Source organism: Vipera ursinii (genome assembly GCF_947247035.1).
Source record: "Vipera ursinii genome assembly, chromosome: 12".
NCBI classification, from domain to species: Eukaryota; Metazoa; Chordata; class Lepidosauria; order Squamata; family Viperidae; genus Vipera; species Vipera ursinii.
The window spans coordinates 19,588,915-19,606,072 of NC_139525.1; the positions used below are offsets into that span (position 1 = coordinate 19,588,915).

Below are 17,158 nucleotides of genomic sequence, written 5' to 3' on the forward strand. Positions count from 1 at the left end.
TGTAATAATGCCGCTTGGGGTGTGTGTGAAAGCCCTAATAAGCAGGCATATACATAGAATGAAGGCTACTGCTAAGCTTGTAAGCAACCCTGAGTCTTCGGAGAAGGGCGGGATATAAATGGGAATTAAATAAAAATAAAATAAATAAAATGTGGCATCAAATTACATGGACTTCTCATAATTCGGGGTTTTATCAAGGCTTCCTGGCGTATCTTTGACTTAATGTCTCTCTCCTCACATGAAGTCATGCATACAGTCCAGACTGCATGAAAATTGGAATCCAAATACTATGGTGTGGGCCTTTATTTTCTTTCTAATTTCATCTCTAATTATAAGTCCTTTTTTGCTGATCCCTGCAGTATAAAGAGAAAGATAACTTGAACTGTAATAACAACAGGCAATTACAACTGTAATTACAATCAGTAAGAAAGTGGTTTATTTTGTATATGACTTTTCCTTCCCTCCTTTCTGGCTACCAGATTTGAAGCGCCCCAGGCTGCAACGGTGGCTAGAGGAAGGCTTCTGCTCCCAAAGGACTAGTCTCCAGGTGCCAGCAGCCTGGAGCCCAGCCCAAGACCCAGCTGCTCCTTGACCTTAAAGAAGAGCTTTGCCTCAAGCTGACTCCATCTTTCTGACTTTTTCCCCCAGGGTTCCGTAACCTGCATGTAGATGACCAGATGGCCATCATTCAGTACTCCTGGATGGGCTTGATGATTTTTGCCATGGGATGGAGGTCCTTCACCAATGTGAATTCCCGGATGCTTTATTTTGCTCCAGATCTGGTCTTCAATGAGTATGTTTTCTTTCTTTCATGTTAGACTTGATTAATGTATAAAGCTGAAGAAAGTGGAAAGGATGTTATTATCCTGCCCTTTGCTTTAAGTGAAAGTCAGAGGAAACACTCTGCTTCCTTCAGGCACGGCAGGGCGAATGAGCCACAAGACCAAGAAGCTGCTCTCAGTGAAAGGAAGGTCTGTTGTGCAGAGTCAAAAGTTAAGCGCTCAAACTGTGTCTGCTTGACTCCTTTCAGACAAATGTTGAAGGTTTCCATTCCTTGCATGCAAAGTCATTGAGACTGGGTGAGATTACATTTACACAAGAGTCAAAAGGCAAAATGTGGGGCCACACAATATTAATTCTATGCAACTTTTGCTTTGTTTCATATACTCTCTTCTTCTGAGAGGCAAATGTCTTCTGGAAAGTAGATGAGTAGAAAAGCAGAATTCTAAGTCTAAACATGAGATAGTTCCTAATTAGAAGTGTTTAGTAAAAGGTTCTTCAGTAGAAATGTTTAAGTGTAAACTGAATATCTATTTCCCAGGTGTACACTATATTTTCTCAAGTGGCCAAGGACTTGTCCTTTCCTCATGTTTGTGCATCCTTTAAAATATTTCATGTTTTGTTCATCTCTAGCATAAAATGCTGATGACCCACCTTGGAGGATCAAAGTTCTGTAAAGCAATACGCCACCTCGCGTGCAGCTATCTTGGCCCAAGCATAGCCAAGGTTTTCTGCACTTCTAGCTTCTCTATTCCAGGTCTTGGCCAGAGAGAGGACTTCCCATATTCTCTTCTTGGTAACATTTGACTACCAGAGTTTCTGGTAATCCATGTATTCAATTACTTCAATCCCTGGTCATCCATTAGAGAAGGATTCAGGTTGACCTTTATAGTCAGATGTTACAAAGCAGAAACGAATTTTGAAGACCCAGCTATGTACTCTTGCATGCTTGTTTTCAGATGACCCTGCCTGCAGCTGCATGTGCCATAAATGATGAGAGAACAGGCACTACAGCCTTCTGGGAGGGCCTATTTCAAAAAGACCTTTTATCTGAACAAAACAGTACAGTTGAAAACAGCTTAGATTGGAAGCTAAGGGGTAAATTGTAGGGGTGACAGAGAAATTAAGATTTGCATTTTCTTTTATTTATGTATTTTACAATATTTTCTAGTTAATGGTTTTATTGCTGTTCTATATATTGTATTTTGTATTCTGATATGGCCTAATGGTCAAATAATTAAGTACTATGAATAAGACACCTTATATGGCAAGATCCATTTCCAAGGCTTGTTAGCTGGCATATTTGGAAGAATTTACATTTTATAAGATAACTCTGACTCATTAAAAAATATCCCTGAAAAAAGCTCCCTTCGTGATATTTTTCCACCCCAAGAATAACTATGGAAATAGGAAGGTAAGTAATAATTATTTTGGAAGAATTGCTTTCATGTTTTGTTTGTCATTTAGACAGCCACATTTTATTTCAAGCTATTAAACAAGTTGGGGGGGAGATCAAGCAACTTTAATGAGTGGACTCATTAAAACAGCATACTTTTAATGTCAACCATACCATTAATACCATATATGCTTAGAGTTATTTAGAAAATAGTAAAAAAAAACCTGGCTGCTTTAATAACCAACAAAGAGAAGTTGTGATTGTGAAAGTTCCAAAGTTCCATTCTTCTGATCCATTTTGAGCTGTCCATAATCTAATGATAAGGATGTTAGACACTGACTGAATGCACGCTATTATGGAAAAGAAGTAGACATAACATGTCTATCCTTTGGTTGGATGGGCCTAAAGTAAAAATAACAGTTTTATTGCACAAAGGGTTACTTTTGAAGAATGCTTCATAACATGGTGATAATTCTGTAAAATCTAACCCTATGACTTCCCGGATTCCTTTCTAGTTTCTTGACATCCACATATTCAGAATATGCTCTTGTGTGAAATCTTCCAGCAGCTGAACAGACAGTAGTGATATGAATCTTATCCTCTCAAGAATTGATAGATAAAGTAAGAGATCTGCAAACCATCTCATGAAAGAGGAGGGAGAGATACTTGGGAAAGAGAAGAGTGCACCCACTAGGGCACTAGACCTAGACAAGTAACGAACTTGTAATGCTATGGAGTTCATTTGATAAACAATTAATTTTGATTCCACCAAACATTGACAGCTGCAGGAACTTTCCCAGAAAGTATTCTGGAACACAGCACTCTTTGTGACTTTTAGCTCTGAGGGTGAATGTTCATTCTCCAAGCTTGTGGGTTGGTTTCCAAATGTTTCATTATCAGGCTAAGTAAGTAGCCCTATTGTCATGGTTCCGACAGATGAAACTCTTCAAAGAACTTCAAGGCATTGTTTACCTTAAAGAATTTTTATTCAAGTTGCATGGCATCGGCAGGTACATGGTCGAAGCCAAAACCTAAGTTCTCCTCCCCTAAACACATAGTATCAAAGCACAATTCCCTCCTCTAATTAACAGTCATAAATCACATTCTCCAATTAGTTTGAAATGCAGACCTTCCCTCCAGTTCTCCAACCCGCCATTTCTTATTATCTCTTATTTCAAACAACCTTGAAAAACACTCTACTACAATGTTGTTATGTCTAACTAATTCCCATACACATTCTTCCTCCTCCCCTCCAGTATCATCTAATTCTAACTCTAAAAGTAACACACAAGTTAAGGGGAAATTGGCTGCATCTTCATATATTGTCAAAGCAAGAACATCTGATGTTAGCAGCGTTGACACCTATCTTGGAAAATTGTGCCCTGCTTGTCTCTGTTCTTCTGGCATCAGGCAATCTTGGATCTGTTTGCTCCTTTCCTGGTTAGTGTTTCTTTCCTAGAACTTCCTGCCCTTACATACATGAAGAAGATATGCCATCTCCATATCAGGAAAGTTCCTTCTCATCTCAGGGAGAAGCAACGTATGACAGTTTTCCCCAAGGCTGCTCCATGACATTTGCCCATTGTGACTTGATGGCTCTTTGAGATAAGTTCAGATCTGTTTCCACTCTGAGAGGAACCAGAGGGGAAATTTCTTTGCAATCTCAGATGTCCAAGTGGACGTGCAAATAGAAGGATGGGAGATTAAGCACTCTTCAGGCTTCCTGGGGATCTGTAGTTGGCAGATTCCACATCTCTTCATCTGCCTTTTCATTCCTCAGGAGACACACACGTATTCATAACCCAGACACTCTGTTCAGTCAATCTTACTCAGCAAAAGTTGATAGAAGAGATGTAACGTAGCTCAGTGAATAGTAAAACCAGCAGGAATCTACTGCAGCTTGAAGACAAGAAGCTCCTTAGAGCTGGTGTGTGTGTGCTGTTTTGGTACTAATTTCCCAGTGGGGCATGTTAGCTGAAGGGCATCAGTGTTTCCTTGCTATAGCTTTCTCATATTAAGGGACCAGGTAGAAATCGCAGGGGGGCGGGGAAGGCTTGTGGAATTTTGCAGTTACAGAAGGGGGCACAACTGGGTCAGAGCTTAGGGCTATGAGAACCTTTGTGGAGGGAGGGGTCATCTTCTTGCAGCATTATATGACTGATGAACCTTTCAGATGACTTGCATTGAACAGGAAGAGATACTAAGTTGCCATCAAAACTGAAATGGTAACATTTAGAAATTTCTCAAATACTGTACAACAGTGAAATGTGTGGAATTTGTTCTTGTAAAAAGGTAAAGTTGTAAGCTGATTCTCTCCTGTTTATGCTTTTCTTCTTTTCTTCTCCTAGGTACCGAATGCACAAATCCAGAATGTACAGCCAATGTGTCAGGATGCGGCATCTCTCGCAAGAATTTGGATGGCTTCAGATTACTCCTCAAGAATTTCTCTGTATGAAGGCTCTGCTCCTCTTCAGTATTAGTAAGCTGTAGCATTTTTCATCTAGCTGTCTTTGTACTTAGAACAAAAGATAAAATAACAGGGTTGGAAGAGACCTCGGAGGTCTATTAGATCAACCTCCTGCTCCAGCAGGAGATCCTGTACCATTCTGGACAAATGGCTGTCCAGTTTCTTCTTGGAAACCTCCAGTGAAGGAGCACCCACCACTTCTGAAGCCATCGGTTCCATTGGCTGATTGTTCTCACTGACAGGAAATTTCTCCTTATTTGTAGGTTGAATAATTCCTTGATCAGTTTCCATCCGTTATTCCTTGTCTGGCCTCAGGTGCTCTGGAAAATAGGTTGAACCCCCTCCTCTCTGTGACAGCCCCTCAGATATTGGAGCACTGCTATCCTGCCTCCCCTGGTAATAATAATAATAATAATAATAATAATAATAATAATAATAATAATAATAATAATAATAATAATAATAATTATTATTATTATTATTATTATTATTATTATTATTATTATTATTATTATTATTATTATTATTATTATTATTATTTAATTTCTATACCACCCTTCTCCCGAAGGACTCAGGGCGGTGTACAGGGCAATACAATAAAAAATACAATGTACAAAATTTAAGAAAGAATTAAATAGTGTAGCCCAAATTACAATAAAATTTAATAAAATTAATATTAAAATACCCCACTCCCATCAGACCAGGCCGGCTTAATAAGTTGGAAGGGACCTTGGAGGTCATCTAGTCCAACCCCCTGCTCAGGCAGGAAATCCTATACCATTTCAGACAAGTGGCTGGCCAGTCTCTTCTTAAAAACCTCCAGTCTTGGAGCATTCACCACTTCTGGAGGCAGGTTGTTCCACTGATTAATTGTTCTAACTGTCAGGAAGTTTCTCCTTAGTTCTAGGTTGCTTCTCTCCTTGACTAGTTTCCATCCCTTGCTTCTTGTCCTGCTTTCAGGTGCTTTGGAGAATAGCTTGACTCCCTCTTCTTTGTGGCAGCCCCTGAGATATTGGAACACTGCTATCATGTCACCCCTCACCCTTCTCTTCATTAAACTACACATACCCAATACCAGCAACCGTTCCCTATATGTTTTAGCCTCCAGTCCCCCAATCATCTCTGTTGCTCTTCTCTGTACTCTTTCTAGAGTCTCAACATGTTTTTTACATCGTGGTGACCAAAACTGGATGCAGTATTCCAGGTGTGGCCTTACCAAGGCATTGTAAAGTGGTATTAGTACTTCACACGATCTTGATTCTATCCCTCTGTTAATGCAGCCTAGCACTGTGTTGGCTTTCTTGGCAGCTGCAGCACACTGCTGGCTCATATTTAAGTGATTGTCTACTAGGACTCCGAGATCTCTCTCACAGTTGCTACTACTATACCTGTGCATTTGATTTTTCCTGCCTAAAATTAGACTAGACATACCCATTTCCAGCAACCATTCTTCATATGTTTTAGCCTCCATGCCCCTAATAATGTTTGTTGCTCTTCTCTGCACTCTTTCTAGAGTCTCAACATCTTTTTTGTTTGTTTCTGTAAATGATTCACAGCAGAGGAGGACCATAGTGCTAATGGGCACAACTTCTTTAAGAAACTACAGCCTCCAAATAAACTTTTATTAGGCTAAAACCTATGAAGAATGGTTGCAGGAATTGGATATGTCTAGTCTAGCAGTCTAGCATAGCAGTCTTCCAATATCTGAAGGGCTGCCATAAAGAAGACGGCATCAGCCTATTCAGGCAAGAAGCAATGGATGGAAACAAATCAAGGAATGAGGCAACCTAGAAGAAGAACTTTCCTGACATTGAGAACAATTAGCCAGTGGAACATGTTGCCTTCAGAAGCTGTGGGTGCTTTTAAGAAGAGATGGACTGAAAGGTGTAGGGTCTCCTGCTACTGCAGGGGCTTGGACTAGATAACCTTCCAACCCTGTTATTCTGTGTTCTGTATTCTCTGGGACAGCTGCCCTGCTGCTGGTTGCACCTTTGTAAGTGAGAGGAGACTCCTTCATCTTCAACCGAAGAGATGTGGGCACTGCCCCCTCAATGTTTCTCAGGCTGTTTCCTTTTATTCCCTCTTATTCTGTGTCAGTTCCAGTGGATGGCCTGAAGAATCAGAAGTTCTTTGATGAACTCCGGATGAACTACATCAAGGAGCTGGACCGCATCATTGCCTGCAAAAGGAAGAACCCCACATCTTGTTCACGTCGCTTCTATCAGCTCACAAAGCTCCTGGACTCTGTGCAGCCCGTAAGTCCAGAAGTGGCAAAGTTGGCCAAGAGCCGCTCAGAGCAAAAGGGGTTTCAAAAATAGGAAGCACAAATCCCAATAAGTCACAGAATCTCACAGAATCAGTTTTGGGAAAGATCAAGGTGACTTTGCAGTTGTTTTCTTGCATAAGGGATTTTGCTCCAGGGAGGTGAATAATTATAATTATCACTTCACCTTTTATAGGCGCTCTCCAATCAGGGTGCCCTCCGGATTTGTGGTCAATGTACAGAGGTCCATCACCTCAAGCCCCAGAGCTGCAAGCAGCCTCCAAATCCTTGGGCTCATATACATTTCTATGTATCTTTAAACATTGTAGACAAGGCTGTTGCTATATTAGTATTAAATAAATTAAATTTAAAAGAAAGTTTAGTTGCTGTTCTATCTTTCTAGAGTGGGGCTTCTGGTCCACCACTCAACAGCCATGTGCAGCTTGGAAAAAGAGTCGCTTCCTCTCCTTAATTCTTCCTCAGTGTTGATTGTTTGGCTCAGAGCCAAGCTCCATCAGTCCTCTTCCAAGAGCCCGTCTGGGAGGCTCCTTGGGGAAACTCCATCCGTTAGGTTTCTGTGGATCGGAGCAGGGGATGCTGTTGGGTTCCTAGCTGCATTTATAAGGGGGTACGTGGAGCACTTCCCAATGCAACAGAGGCTCCATGCAACAGAGAGGAAGAGAATATTGGATATTGAGGCTGCAGGAGCATTCAGCCTCAAAGCAAGTGTAAAATGTCTGGAATTATTCCACATTAATATTTCAGAAAGTGGCATGGGGAAGGGATGGTGAGGAAGTAAGGAGGGAGGTGTTTTATGCAGAAAAATAAATTTTGTCTGAATTTGAGAGGGGAAGGGGGGCTGGAGGAATGCCGAGTTAAGAGGGTGCAGGTAGAGGCCTTTCAGCATTTAGAGGGACCAACTCCTCTTCCATGGACATCATCCCATTGGGCCACATTCTGGGGCAGCCTTTGACCACAGTGCAAAATGGCCTGGCCCTTCTGTCTGAAGATGAGCTTTTGCCTTGATGGTGGGCTGAGATGATGAGAAGAAGACGATGTTGGGCACTGCTTGCCATGTCAGACACAAGGCCCGGGGGCCAGATTCGGCCCGCGAAGTGGTTTCATGTGGCCCGCGAAGCCATCCTGGAAACAGTCAGGGAACGGCCCCCACTGCCTTGGCCCCGGCCCAGAGACCCTCAGATCTGTCCCAATCCTGCCCAGGCCCCCATAGGCACCCTTGATGCGAAGGATGTAGAGCTGGCCACGCCCACCCAGTAGGCCATACGCACTCTGGCCACGCCCACCCAGTAGGCCACACCCACCCAGGCCACACCCACCTGGCCCCCTGAGGGCACTGCAATGCTGATGCGGCCCTCAATGAAATTGTGTTTGACACCCCTGCTCAATCAAAAGCTCCATCAAAACACAAAAGAAAGTCACACCCTGCAAAATGTTGCATATTTTCTGGTTGCAGGAAAATAAAATGCTCTTACAACACAAGTCCAGCCAGGACAATGGGATATGAGGGATCCCTGGGCATTCTTCCCCCTTCCCTTTGAAGCAACCACAAACGTTTCACTTTTGGAACCGCTGGTGGCTCCCCAGTCCTCCTGAGTGCAGGTGGCAGCCCTTGGGGCAGAAGGTCCCTCTGAGTGGACTTGGAAGGACTTGCTGAGCAAGACAAGGGTGCCTCCGTGTGACAACCTTCCTTTTCCTCCTTTAGATTGCCAGAGAACTGCATCAGTTTACATTTGACCTCTTGGTGAAGTCACACATGGTGAGCGTTGACTATCCTGAAATGATGGCTGAGATCATCTCGGTGCAGGTCCCCAAGATCCTTTCTGGAAAAGTGAAACCCATCTACTTCCATGCCCAGTGATGGCAAGCAGCGGCCGGCCTCCTGTCCTTGGGTCTCTCGACTCCTGCACTGCAGTGCCTTGGCACACTGTGTGTCCTCAGAGATGCGCAGTAACCACAAAGAACTCTTTGCTGGGCCCTCTTTCAGGTTTCTGTTCTCTGCTTTTCCCTGAACTGCCTTCAGATTGAGAGATCCGTCTGGATGTTTGCGAGCTTCAGTGGCTCATTCTGTGTGTAAACTTCTCTTCCGGTTTTGTGGCATAGTGCCTGGCAGCACTGTTTATGCTCTTGTGCTTGTGCATTCCCCACTGTGGCTTCGGTGGCCCTCTGCAACCAAGGGAAGTATCGGTTCAAAAACATACATAGCTGCTTTTCTGGTGGTGGTTCTTGCTGCTGTTTTATTTTCTAACCAAAATACACCTCACATTAAGTGCTGAGATAAGGGAAGACTTTCAAGCTGGGGGGTGGGGTGTATTTTGGGTTTGTTTTAGCAGTCCTTGCAACTTCTTTTTCACCAGGGCTATTCGTCTATTTGAGAAAAGGTCTGAAATAATGAGAGATGTAAACCCCAAAGCAGACAAAGAGAATGTAGTTGATACAGATGATCTGTGGGCATCTGCTAGACTTTGGTTTCAGACAGAGCTTTATTTGCACATACAATCAGGCTCAAGACACCCATCCTTGGTCCAACTATGCACACAGAGCATAGAATAACAGGGTTGAAAGGGACTTTGGAGATCTTCTAGTCCAACCCTCTGCTGGAGCAGAAAACCACAGACAGCCATCGTGTTCCCAGCACTCAGACTTTCAGCTTCACTTTCTCTCCTGAACAGTCTTGAGGAGCTGGGTGTTGCCTACTGCAGTGGCTATTGCAGAGGGCCCCTTTGAAGACGCTGCAGCTGCAGATCCCCAACACAGAGAGCCCAATCCGTGCAGTGGTTCCGGAGGCCACAAGAATGGGCAGGAGGAATAAGAATGCCCAGAAGGGATGGGGCTGTTTTGCAGCTAGTACTACTTCATCTTTCTTCTTCTGTGGACCATGAACCAGAAGTAAAGACATTTGCCCAGTGAATGTGAACACATTCCAGTCATGAGCTTTTTTATCTTTTCATGAACACTCTCTCTCGCACGCACACATCATTCTTTTAACATTCTAGAGACTTTCTTGGATCAATTGCTTTTTGCTGTATGGCAGGGAACAGTCTCGGAAATCATACAAATCCATCAGCCTTCCTGGGAACATCCATCAGCATTGTCCTAGCCCATCCCAGGACATTTTTTAAAAAACTTAACATGGGTTCCTAATGTAATAAACTACACTGCAAGGAAAAAATGATGGAGCTTCTTTTCCTTTCTGCAGTTTCTGTTGAACAATAGGACAAACTGCCTTATCAAAGAAGATAAGGAAACCATCCTCTCAAAATTATACCTCATTTTTAATGGAAAACAAAGACCATTTTTCTAATCCAGCTGTATTGTGATACCATGAAATCCCATGAGCTGGAATCCAAAGATTCAAAGAAGACATCTAGTGAATTAGGGTTTTTTTGTTTTGTTTTTCAGGAAAAAAAATACACCTGGGCATTTTTGCTGAAAAGAACGTTCAAAACATGCCCTTAGATACCATAAGTGAATGTGTGAAAAGTCCTTGGTTGTAATGAGAACATTATCTTGATTTATTTTCCTATTAGGCATCATTTTTTAGCACAAGGTGACGCTACTGAGAATAACAAAATTAGGATCAAACCTTTGGAAAACTGCCTGGCCCTCATGAGGCCGTGCCCAATTCTTCATCTGCTGTGATTTCAAGATGTCTTGCTCTGATTTTAAAGCTTGCCCGCCTTGGGTCATTTTGATCTGATGCTTAAGTTCATTAATTACCTGGCCCTTTTTGTGTCTCTGATGGATCCTGCGCGCTCCAGGCTTCAGCTAAAGGAAAAACAAGGTTACATTTCTAGCAACGCAGAGTTAAAATGACCAATGTTCGGTTTCATCTCTGCAGAAACAAGAACTATAAAACAGCAATACATTGAATCAGCTGATGCTGTGGAGTGATGCTGTCCATTGCATTGCTAAAGTAAATTTATTTTTGACCTGCTTTATAATTTTTGGATTGTTAACAACAATAATTAGAAGGTAACATTGAAATACGCTTCTGAGGTTTCTCTCTCCTTCTCTCATTCCTTAGAGCAACAGTGACAATGCTATGGATGTTTGGGCTTTCCTGAATCTTGTTCATGCTATCTCAAGAGATTTTTTTTAAAAAAACACAATGAAGCTCTTTTTTAAGACAAGAATTTACATTTTGGGTGCTTGGTCTGAAAACCTCCTCCTCCCACATACAGCAAACTAGATGAATTGCACTCTTAACCATCCTTCCCTGTAAACTTAGTATAAGTTCATTATTCATTTTAGAAATATTGCCCCAGGCGCCCCTATAAATGAGTGAAGACAAGACCATCAAAATTTGGGCAGAAATGCTAAAAGCACTTCTGTATTTGACGAACCCAAATGGCTCAGATCAGTCTGCTGATTCAACTTCCCTCCACTGCATTGTACTTGTGATGTGCCTTCCACAGAGCTGGCTGTGGGGAGCTGTGTCTGTGGCTTTCCATTGTGCATGCATGCTGTGCTTGGTTTCAGGGTACTTTCCTCCGTACTCAAATCTTCTGAAAATCTTGAAATTCAAGGGCAACATGCATCCTTCAAGCTAAGCTGTTGCAAAATGGCAGAGAGCTCCTCCTCTGCCATCTTCAAAATTCACGTGCAACCAAAGTGCCACCTGGTAGACCTCTGCAATCTAGCATGGCTGCTTCCTGTTTTTGATACCACAGTGAACTTGCTAGTTCTTCAGGTGCCCCAGGATTACTCAGTTATGGTTGCTGTAATCTGTCATGATTTCTCATCTGTCTCTTCAGCATCAAGCAATCTTCCGATGTGCATCAGGTCCAGGAGAAGCTTCATCTTCTGACCATTTCGGGAAGATCCTTTCAAATCCTTTTTAATGAATGTCATGTAAATATTGGAGAATGGATTAGTGGTGGCCAGGAGTTAAACATTTACTTTCTTCAGTTTAATTACAGTGGACTACTGCTGCAGCAGTACAAGGGAAAAGGGGAAAAAAGTTTATGAATTATGAAAAGCATTTACATAGTCATCAGTCCATATTTTTAGTACTATGCATCTTATGCATCAAAATTATCACGCATTTTTAAAAGTGTACTTAGGCTTGAGGATGTTCTATTCTGCCATATGAAAATTGCCTTTTATGATACGAGAAGTTGTTTGCCAGACCCCAATCACTCTGAAAATGCACAGGACTGTAATGGACTGACAAGCGAGGGGGCGCTGGATGGATGACAGCCTTTCTGCGGCTACTGCCTCCTGCTCCTTTGCCCCAGATGAGCTCCCCATGGGGCACGCTTGGCCTTGATCCTTTGGCAGTTGGGAAAAAAGAGGAAGCCCGTGGATTGAAGGAAAGGTGCGTTCCCATTGCACAAAGAAGAGACCTGAGCATTTGACCCTAGACAACATCACAATTCTGATGACAATGGCTGTGTATCACAGATTTGGGACTTATTGCATTTTATTTTTGATGTGGGATGTATGTGCTTAAGAATATTAGATTTTCTGTAGTTAAAGATGCCTATAGCTATGTTTTTCCATTTTCTTTTGAAAAACTTTTTTTCCAATCCTGTCCCTTAATTTTACTGGAACTCTTGAGTTCTCTTTTGTCTGAAGCACCATGTAAAAGCTTAAGCTGCTTCTGTGTTCACTTGTTGCAATTTTGACAGAAAGAATGTGTTTGTAGAGTTAGTACCAAAGAATGATATTTAAAGTGGGGGGAAAGGATTTCTGACTTAGTTCAACATGTTGCCCTCTTGTTCTGGGAGCACATGGACCTTTCTCTGCATCCTGGTGAGCATTTCCTGCATGCTGTTGGGATGGAAGGCCTGTGGGATTAACCAAGAAAGGCATTTGAAAAGCAATGAAATCTGATTGTATGGATGTAATTCCTGGCCTGCTGAGCAGAGTAACCAGCCAGGTTCTCTCCAGAGGGGAGAGAATTTCTCTTGAGGGGAAGAGCCCATTGGTTGCATTATTTGCACTGGCGAGGAGGAGGGCATGCCCTAATTCTGCTCTCATTTGATCGCACTAAAGCAGGGGTGTCAAACTGACAGCACACGGGACCATTTGCATCATACGGAGGCTGTGCCAACCCCAGCTCTGGCAATGCAAAAAAAGTCGTGATACGTCATGACACGTCATGTGACATGGAGAGTTTCGCACATGTGCACTAAAGGTTTTTGATGCACCCAGCTCCTCAGTGGGTAAAGGCAAACCATTTTTACCAGAAAGGGTGTTTTTACAGCACAGCCTCAATCTGAGCTGTGCACAAGGATTGGGAGGCTAAAGGTTGTGTAGCACTTCTGTTTCCCTCACTGCACAACACAGATGGGGGGAGAAGGGTCTGGCTGTGCCCAGAGGAGGGCAGGGGTTTTGTCTCCCTTGCTGGCAAGGAGCCCCTCTTGGGGTGTTTGCCAGGGAGATGCAAGGGAGAACCAAGCGCCCATCTTTCTGCGTAATGTGGCTTTCATTTCTAGCAGGAGCACACGGCTTCTCCCTCTGTTTTTGCATTGACGGTGTAGAGGGGCTCCAAACAGAGGGGCTGAAAGGCACCAGACGGCCATCCTTGTTTGGAGACCCTGGTAGGGTGGGATGGGGCAATAGGCTTTTTTAAGCTTAGCTGAAGCCAGAAATAATTCTGTAAAAATTGTGGCACTTTTTAAAAAAGTTGTATTTGTTAATCTGCTTGTGTATATTTTTAATTAAGTGTTTGCATACATAGATTATTCTTAGATGAGATCACCCAAATGGGTGTGCACTAGAGTTGTGAGGGGGGAGTTAGATGGACTTGTACAGGTTTCTATGGTCTTAATGCAATCAAATAAGCTTGTGATGCTTTAAAATCAATACCAGTCAAACAGCTGAAATGTTGCCCACAGAACAGCTGCCCATGCAGCTCTCCAGGGCCCAGAACTGCCCATCAGAGGCATCGAATGGCAGTAGATAAAAATGCTTTAATTAGGCCAAGAATTCATTGCAGAAACGTAAGATGGATGGATGGATGGATGGATTCTTTGTTACAGTCAATGATCATAAAATCATTGCATGCATAAAATAATAATGATTGATTGACTGATTGGGTGGATGGGTGAGCAGATCAGTCCAATTGCTATGCATTTTGCATATTATATGACAAAATTTGGCCATACTTAAAGAGAATAATGGCTTTATCCAGGAAGTGGTCTTTAATGGTGCCAAAGCAGATAGAACCAGCCATTTATTTACTGACACTGATAGAAGAACTTGGAGTTGACTTTATTAGTGTCAGAATTAGACACCCAAGTGTAATTCAATTTGGGACACTTAGATTGAGTTCCTGGGTACAACCCCAGAAGCAGCTGCAGCAGAGCTCTTGGAGTGACTGACATGAGACCAGGGCAAACTCTGTTTTCTGGTGGGTTGTAGCCGTCCGTTCTTAGTTGCAAAGGCTACATTCTGAGAGTTCATGTACGCCAAGGCTCAACAGACAGAAGTGAACTGGGAACTGTTAAAGAGAGTATGTTACAAGACAAAACATAAGCTCTTGTTTCTAACTTCATTAGCACATTGTGTGTTTAATAGAAGGTGACACTTGTCATTGGACAGAGGACAAATTTCATGCTGTAAACCAGTTCTGATCTTTGTAACCTTGGATTCTATTGTTCCTCCAAATACAGATTTAAAAAGCGAACCTTGATTGTCTGAATCCGTGTGTATATTTCTTGGCTGCTTTTTTCCTGCAACTAGGGATAGTGGCTTCTATTTTTTGATACAGTTTGTTGGTTATTCATCTAGAGTCTAGACCCGCCATCCCCAACCTTTCTGTCTCCATGGACCGGCAGTGGCAGGAGAAGGGGATGGTTTCATGCACACAACCTGAATCCCGCACATATGCAGATGAAGTTTCATGCACTCACCCACCAAAATCAATCTTATCGAAGAGAAAATAAATAATTAGCTTACATAGATTATTTAAGAATATATTTTACAAGAGCTGAGTGATAAGTAGAATCTTTTCTTATCCCTTCCAGATGGACCCTAAATCTGTTTAGTTTTTATGTATGGTTCTTTTCTTTTTCAAGGTGACTAGGAATACATTTATATTCTGAATAATAACTTCAAAGGATGTCTTCCTAAGGACAAAAGTGGCTACCAACTTTCCTGCAAATACGGCTTAGGTAACTGCACTGAAATGACTCATTTGCAATAAGTGTAAAGAAGAGGAAATGGAAAAGCCAAGGGTGGTCTCCCCTGGAAGGGACATTTGCTACTCAGATAACCTGCCTGATTGGCTGATCCCAGGTGCTCATCTGAGGAGCCTTTCAGGAGCATTTCTGCGAAGTGTCAACAAAGCTGAGCTGAGCTGGTAATTCAGGAGTTCGACAAGAAGAGCACCTGAAATCACCTTTGCTTGGGAAAGCAAGGGTATCAAACCTCTGAAGAGGCAAGAGGCATCCATGGGGCCCTGCTCCTATAGCGGCCATGCGGTGGCTACAGAGCCATTGAAACCACCCACTGTTCCTGCCAGGTCTCCAGTTTAGTATATTAAGGGCAATGAAAGTATTGAAACAGGTGTTCCCACTGTATGCTGAAGAGACAAGCAATATCTTGGGCAATATTATCTGGTTTCCAATCTTCCGTTCAGTGGCGTAGCGTGGGTTGTCAGCACCCGGGGCAAGGCAAGTAATTTGCGCCCCCCTAAGCCGTGGATTTTAGCACTCAAGTCTCTTCCACTAGATTAGTTAAAGAAACCCTTACCCCCCCCCAAGCACGTGTATTGTTTGTTATGAAAATACTGATGTAATTAAAGTAAAATGCATCTAATACGCCCCTCCCCAGATGTTGCGCCCGGTGCGGCCGGCCCCCCCTGCACCCCCCACGCTACGCCACTGCTTCCGTTTCTGAAGAAAGTAATCAGCAGCTTCAGAAGATCTTGGAGGAAAGAGATTCTTTTGATTTCAGACCGGGATACAGTACACAGGTAGTACTGGTTACGTTTGTCAATGGCCATTGATAAATCCAGGATAGGAGTGGTGCATCTGTCTGCTGCTCTTTGACCACTCAGTGGCTTTCAACGCCATTGACCAGCTATGGAGACTTGGGGTAGTAGACAGTACATTTAGGTACAGCGGGTGTCCCTTCAATTAAACATCTTCTGGCTCTAAGTAAGCAAGGCTGTTGCAGCCCCTGCCCTCTGGAATAGCATCCCAGAGGAAGCTGCACTCTGCTCTTTTTTCACTTAAGACATAGACATTTGATGTCAGCAAAACCATTTATTGTAGTTGCCATCCAAATATATAGTCACTAGGATTTGAGCTTAACTCAAAGGAAACTTTGCGCTCCCTCTAAGGCTGGAGAAGGGGGACACCATTGACTTGGACAATTGGATTAGCAGAAAGGGCAGACCTATCCCATGGCTGTAGCAGTGCTGTGATTAATAGATTTTTTTTCAGCTTTGCTAATAAGGGAGTCCAGCCAAGACAAAGGATGACACCAACACTTTGCCTATCATGAGCAATGATCAAAACATCATTTGCTGTGATTCAAGAATGATGATAGAGACAGGAAGAGAAAATGTCACTCTACAACATTATCTCATTCCAACTGAAGGATTGTTAGAACTTCAACTTCAGTTTAGACTTTCAAACATTTTTCTGTATACATAGCAAACTGAAATCCTTTACCCATGACTATAACTAGCTCTGCCTAGATTAGAACATGATTCCAACATGCAGGGAACTGGCAATAAATCTGCAGTTTTCTGCCCTTAAGGGGTGATGATGTTTCAGAATGACCTTGGGGGATGAGGGAAAGAAATGCTACTTAGGAAACAATCACAGAAGAGAAGAGCCCCCGGTGGCTTAAGGGTTAGAGGAAAAAACTTAGGAAGGACCCACCTCATGGTGAGGGCAGTTAAAAGACGCAGCAGGAAGTTTGTATATTCAGACTTGCAAAGTTCTCTTAATGTAGCCTACAGTGAAGTAGTCCTGCTTCCTGCCAGGTTTACCTAGGAGGGCTGACATAAGGGCAGGATCCCTTCCCAGTTAGCTCTGAGGAAACAATTTAATCCCTATGTAAATTATTACAAGCAGTGTTAGCAAAGTGCTTCTTGAGTTATCAGGAACCTACACAGGCGAAAGCGTACTGAGAATAGTAAAGAGTCACACAGTAACCACACAGATACACTGAGTTGTGATAAACAGAAAAATACTATTAGGTGTAAAAACAAAAACACAATCTGAACAAACAGTCCAGAATAACAACAGATAAGCAACAGCAACAGTCCAGG

At 42.7% G+C, this 17,158-nt stretch overlaps 1 protein-coding gene across 1 annotated transcript in view; it reads left to right on the forward strand.

The window, feature by feature from the left end:
* The window catches only part of AR (androgen receptor), a 252,096-nt gene extending 237,545 nt beyond the window's left edge, over positions 1-14,551 (forward strand). Inside the window, exons 5-8 of the mRNA XM_083372317.1 lie at positions 649-793; positions 4,525-4,655; positions 6,741-6,898; positions 8,630-14,551. Coding sequence (XP_083228443.1) covers positions 649-793; positions 4,525-4,655; positions 6,741-6,898; positions 8,630-8,785 — 590 coding nt within the window. The 3' untranslated portion in view covers positions 8,786-14,551. The remainder of the gene's footprint in view (positions 1-648; positions 794-4,524; positions 4,656-6,740; positions 6,899-8,629) is intronic.
* The last annotated feature ends 2,607 nt before the right edge of the window (positions 14,552-17,158 follow it).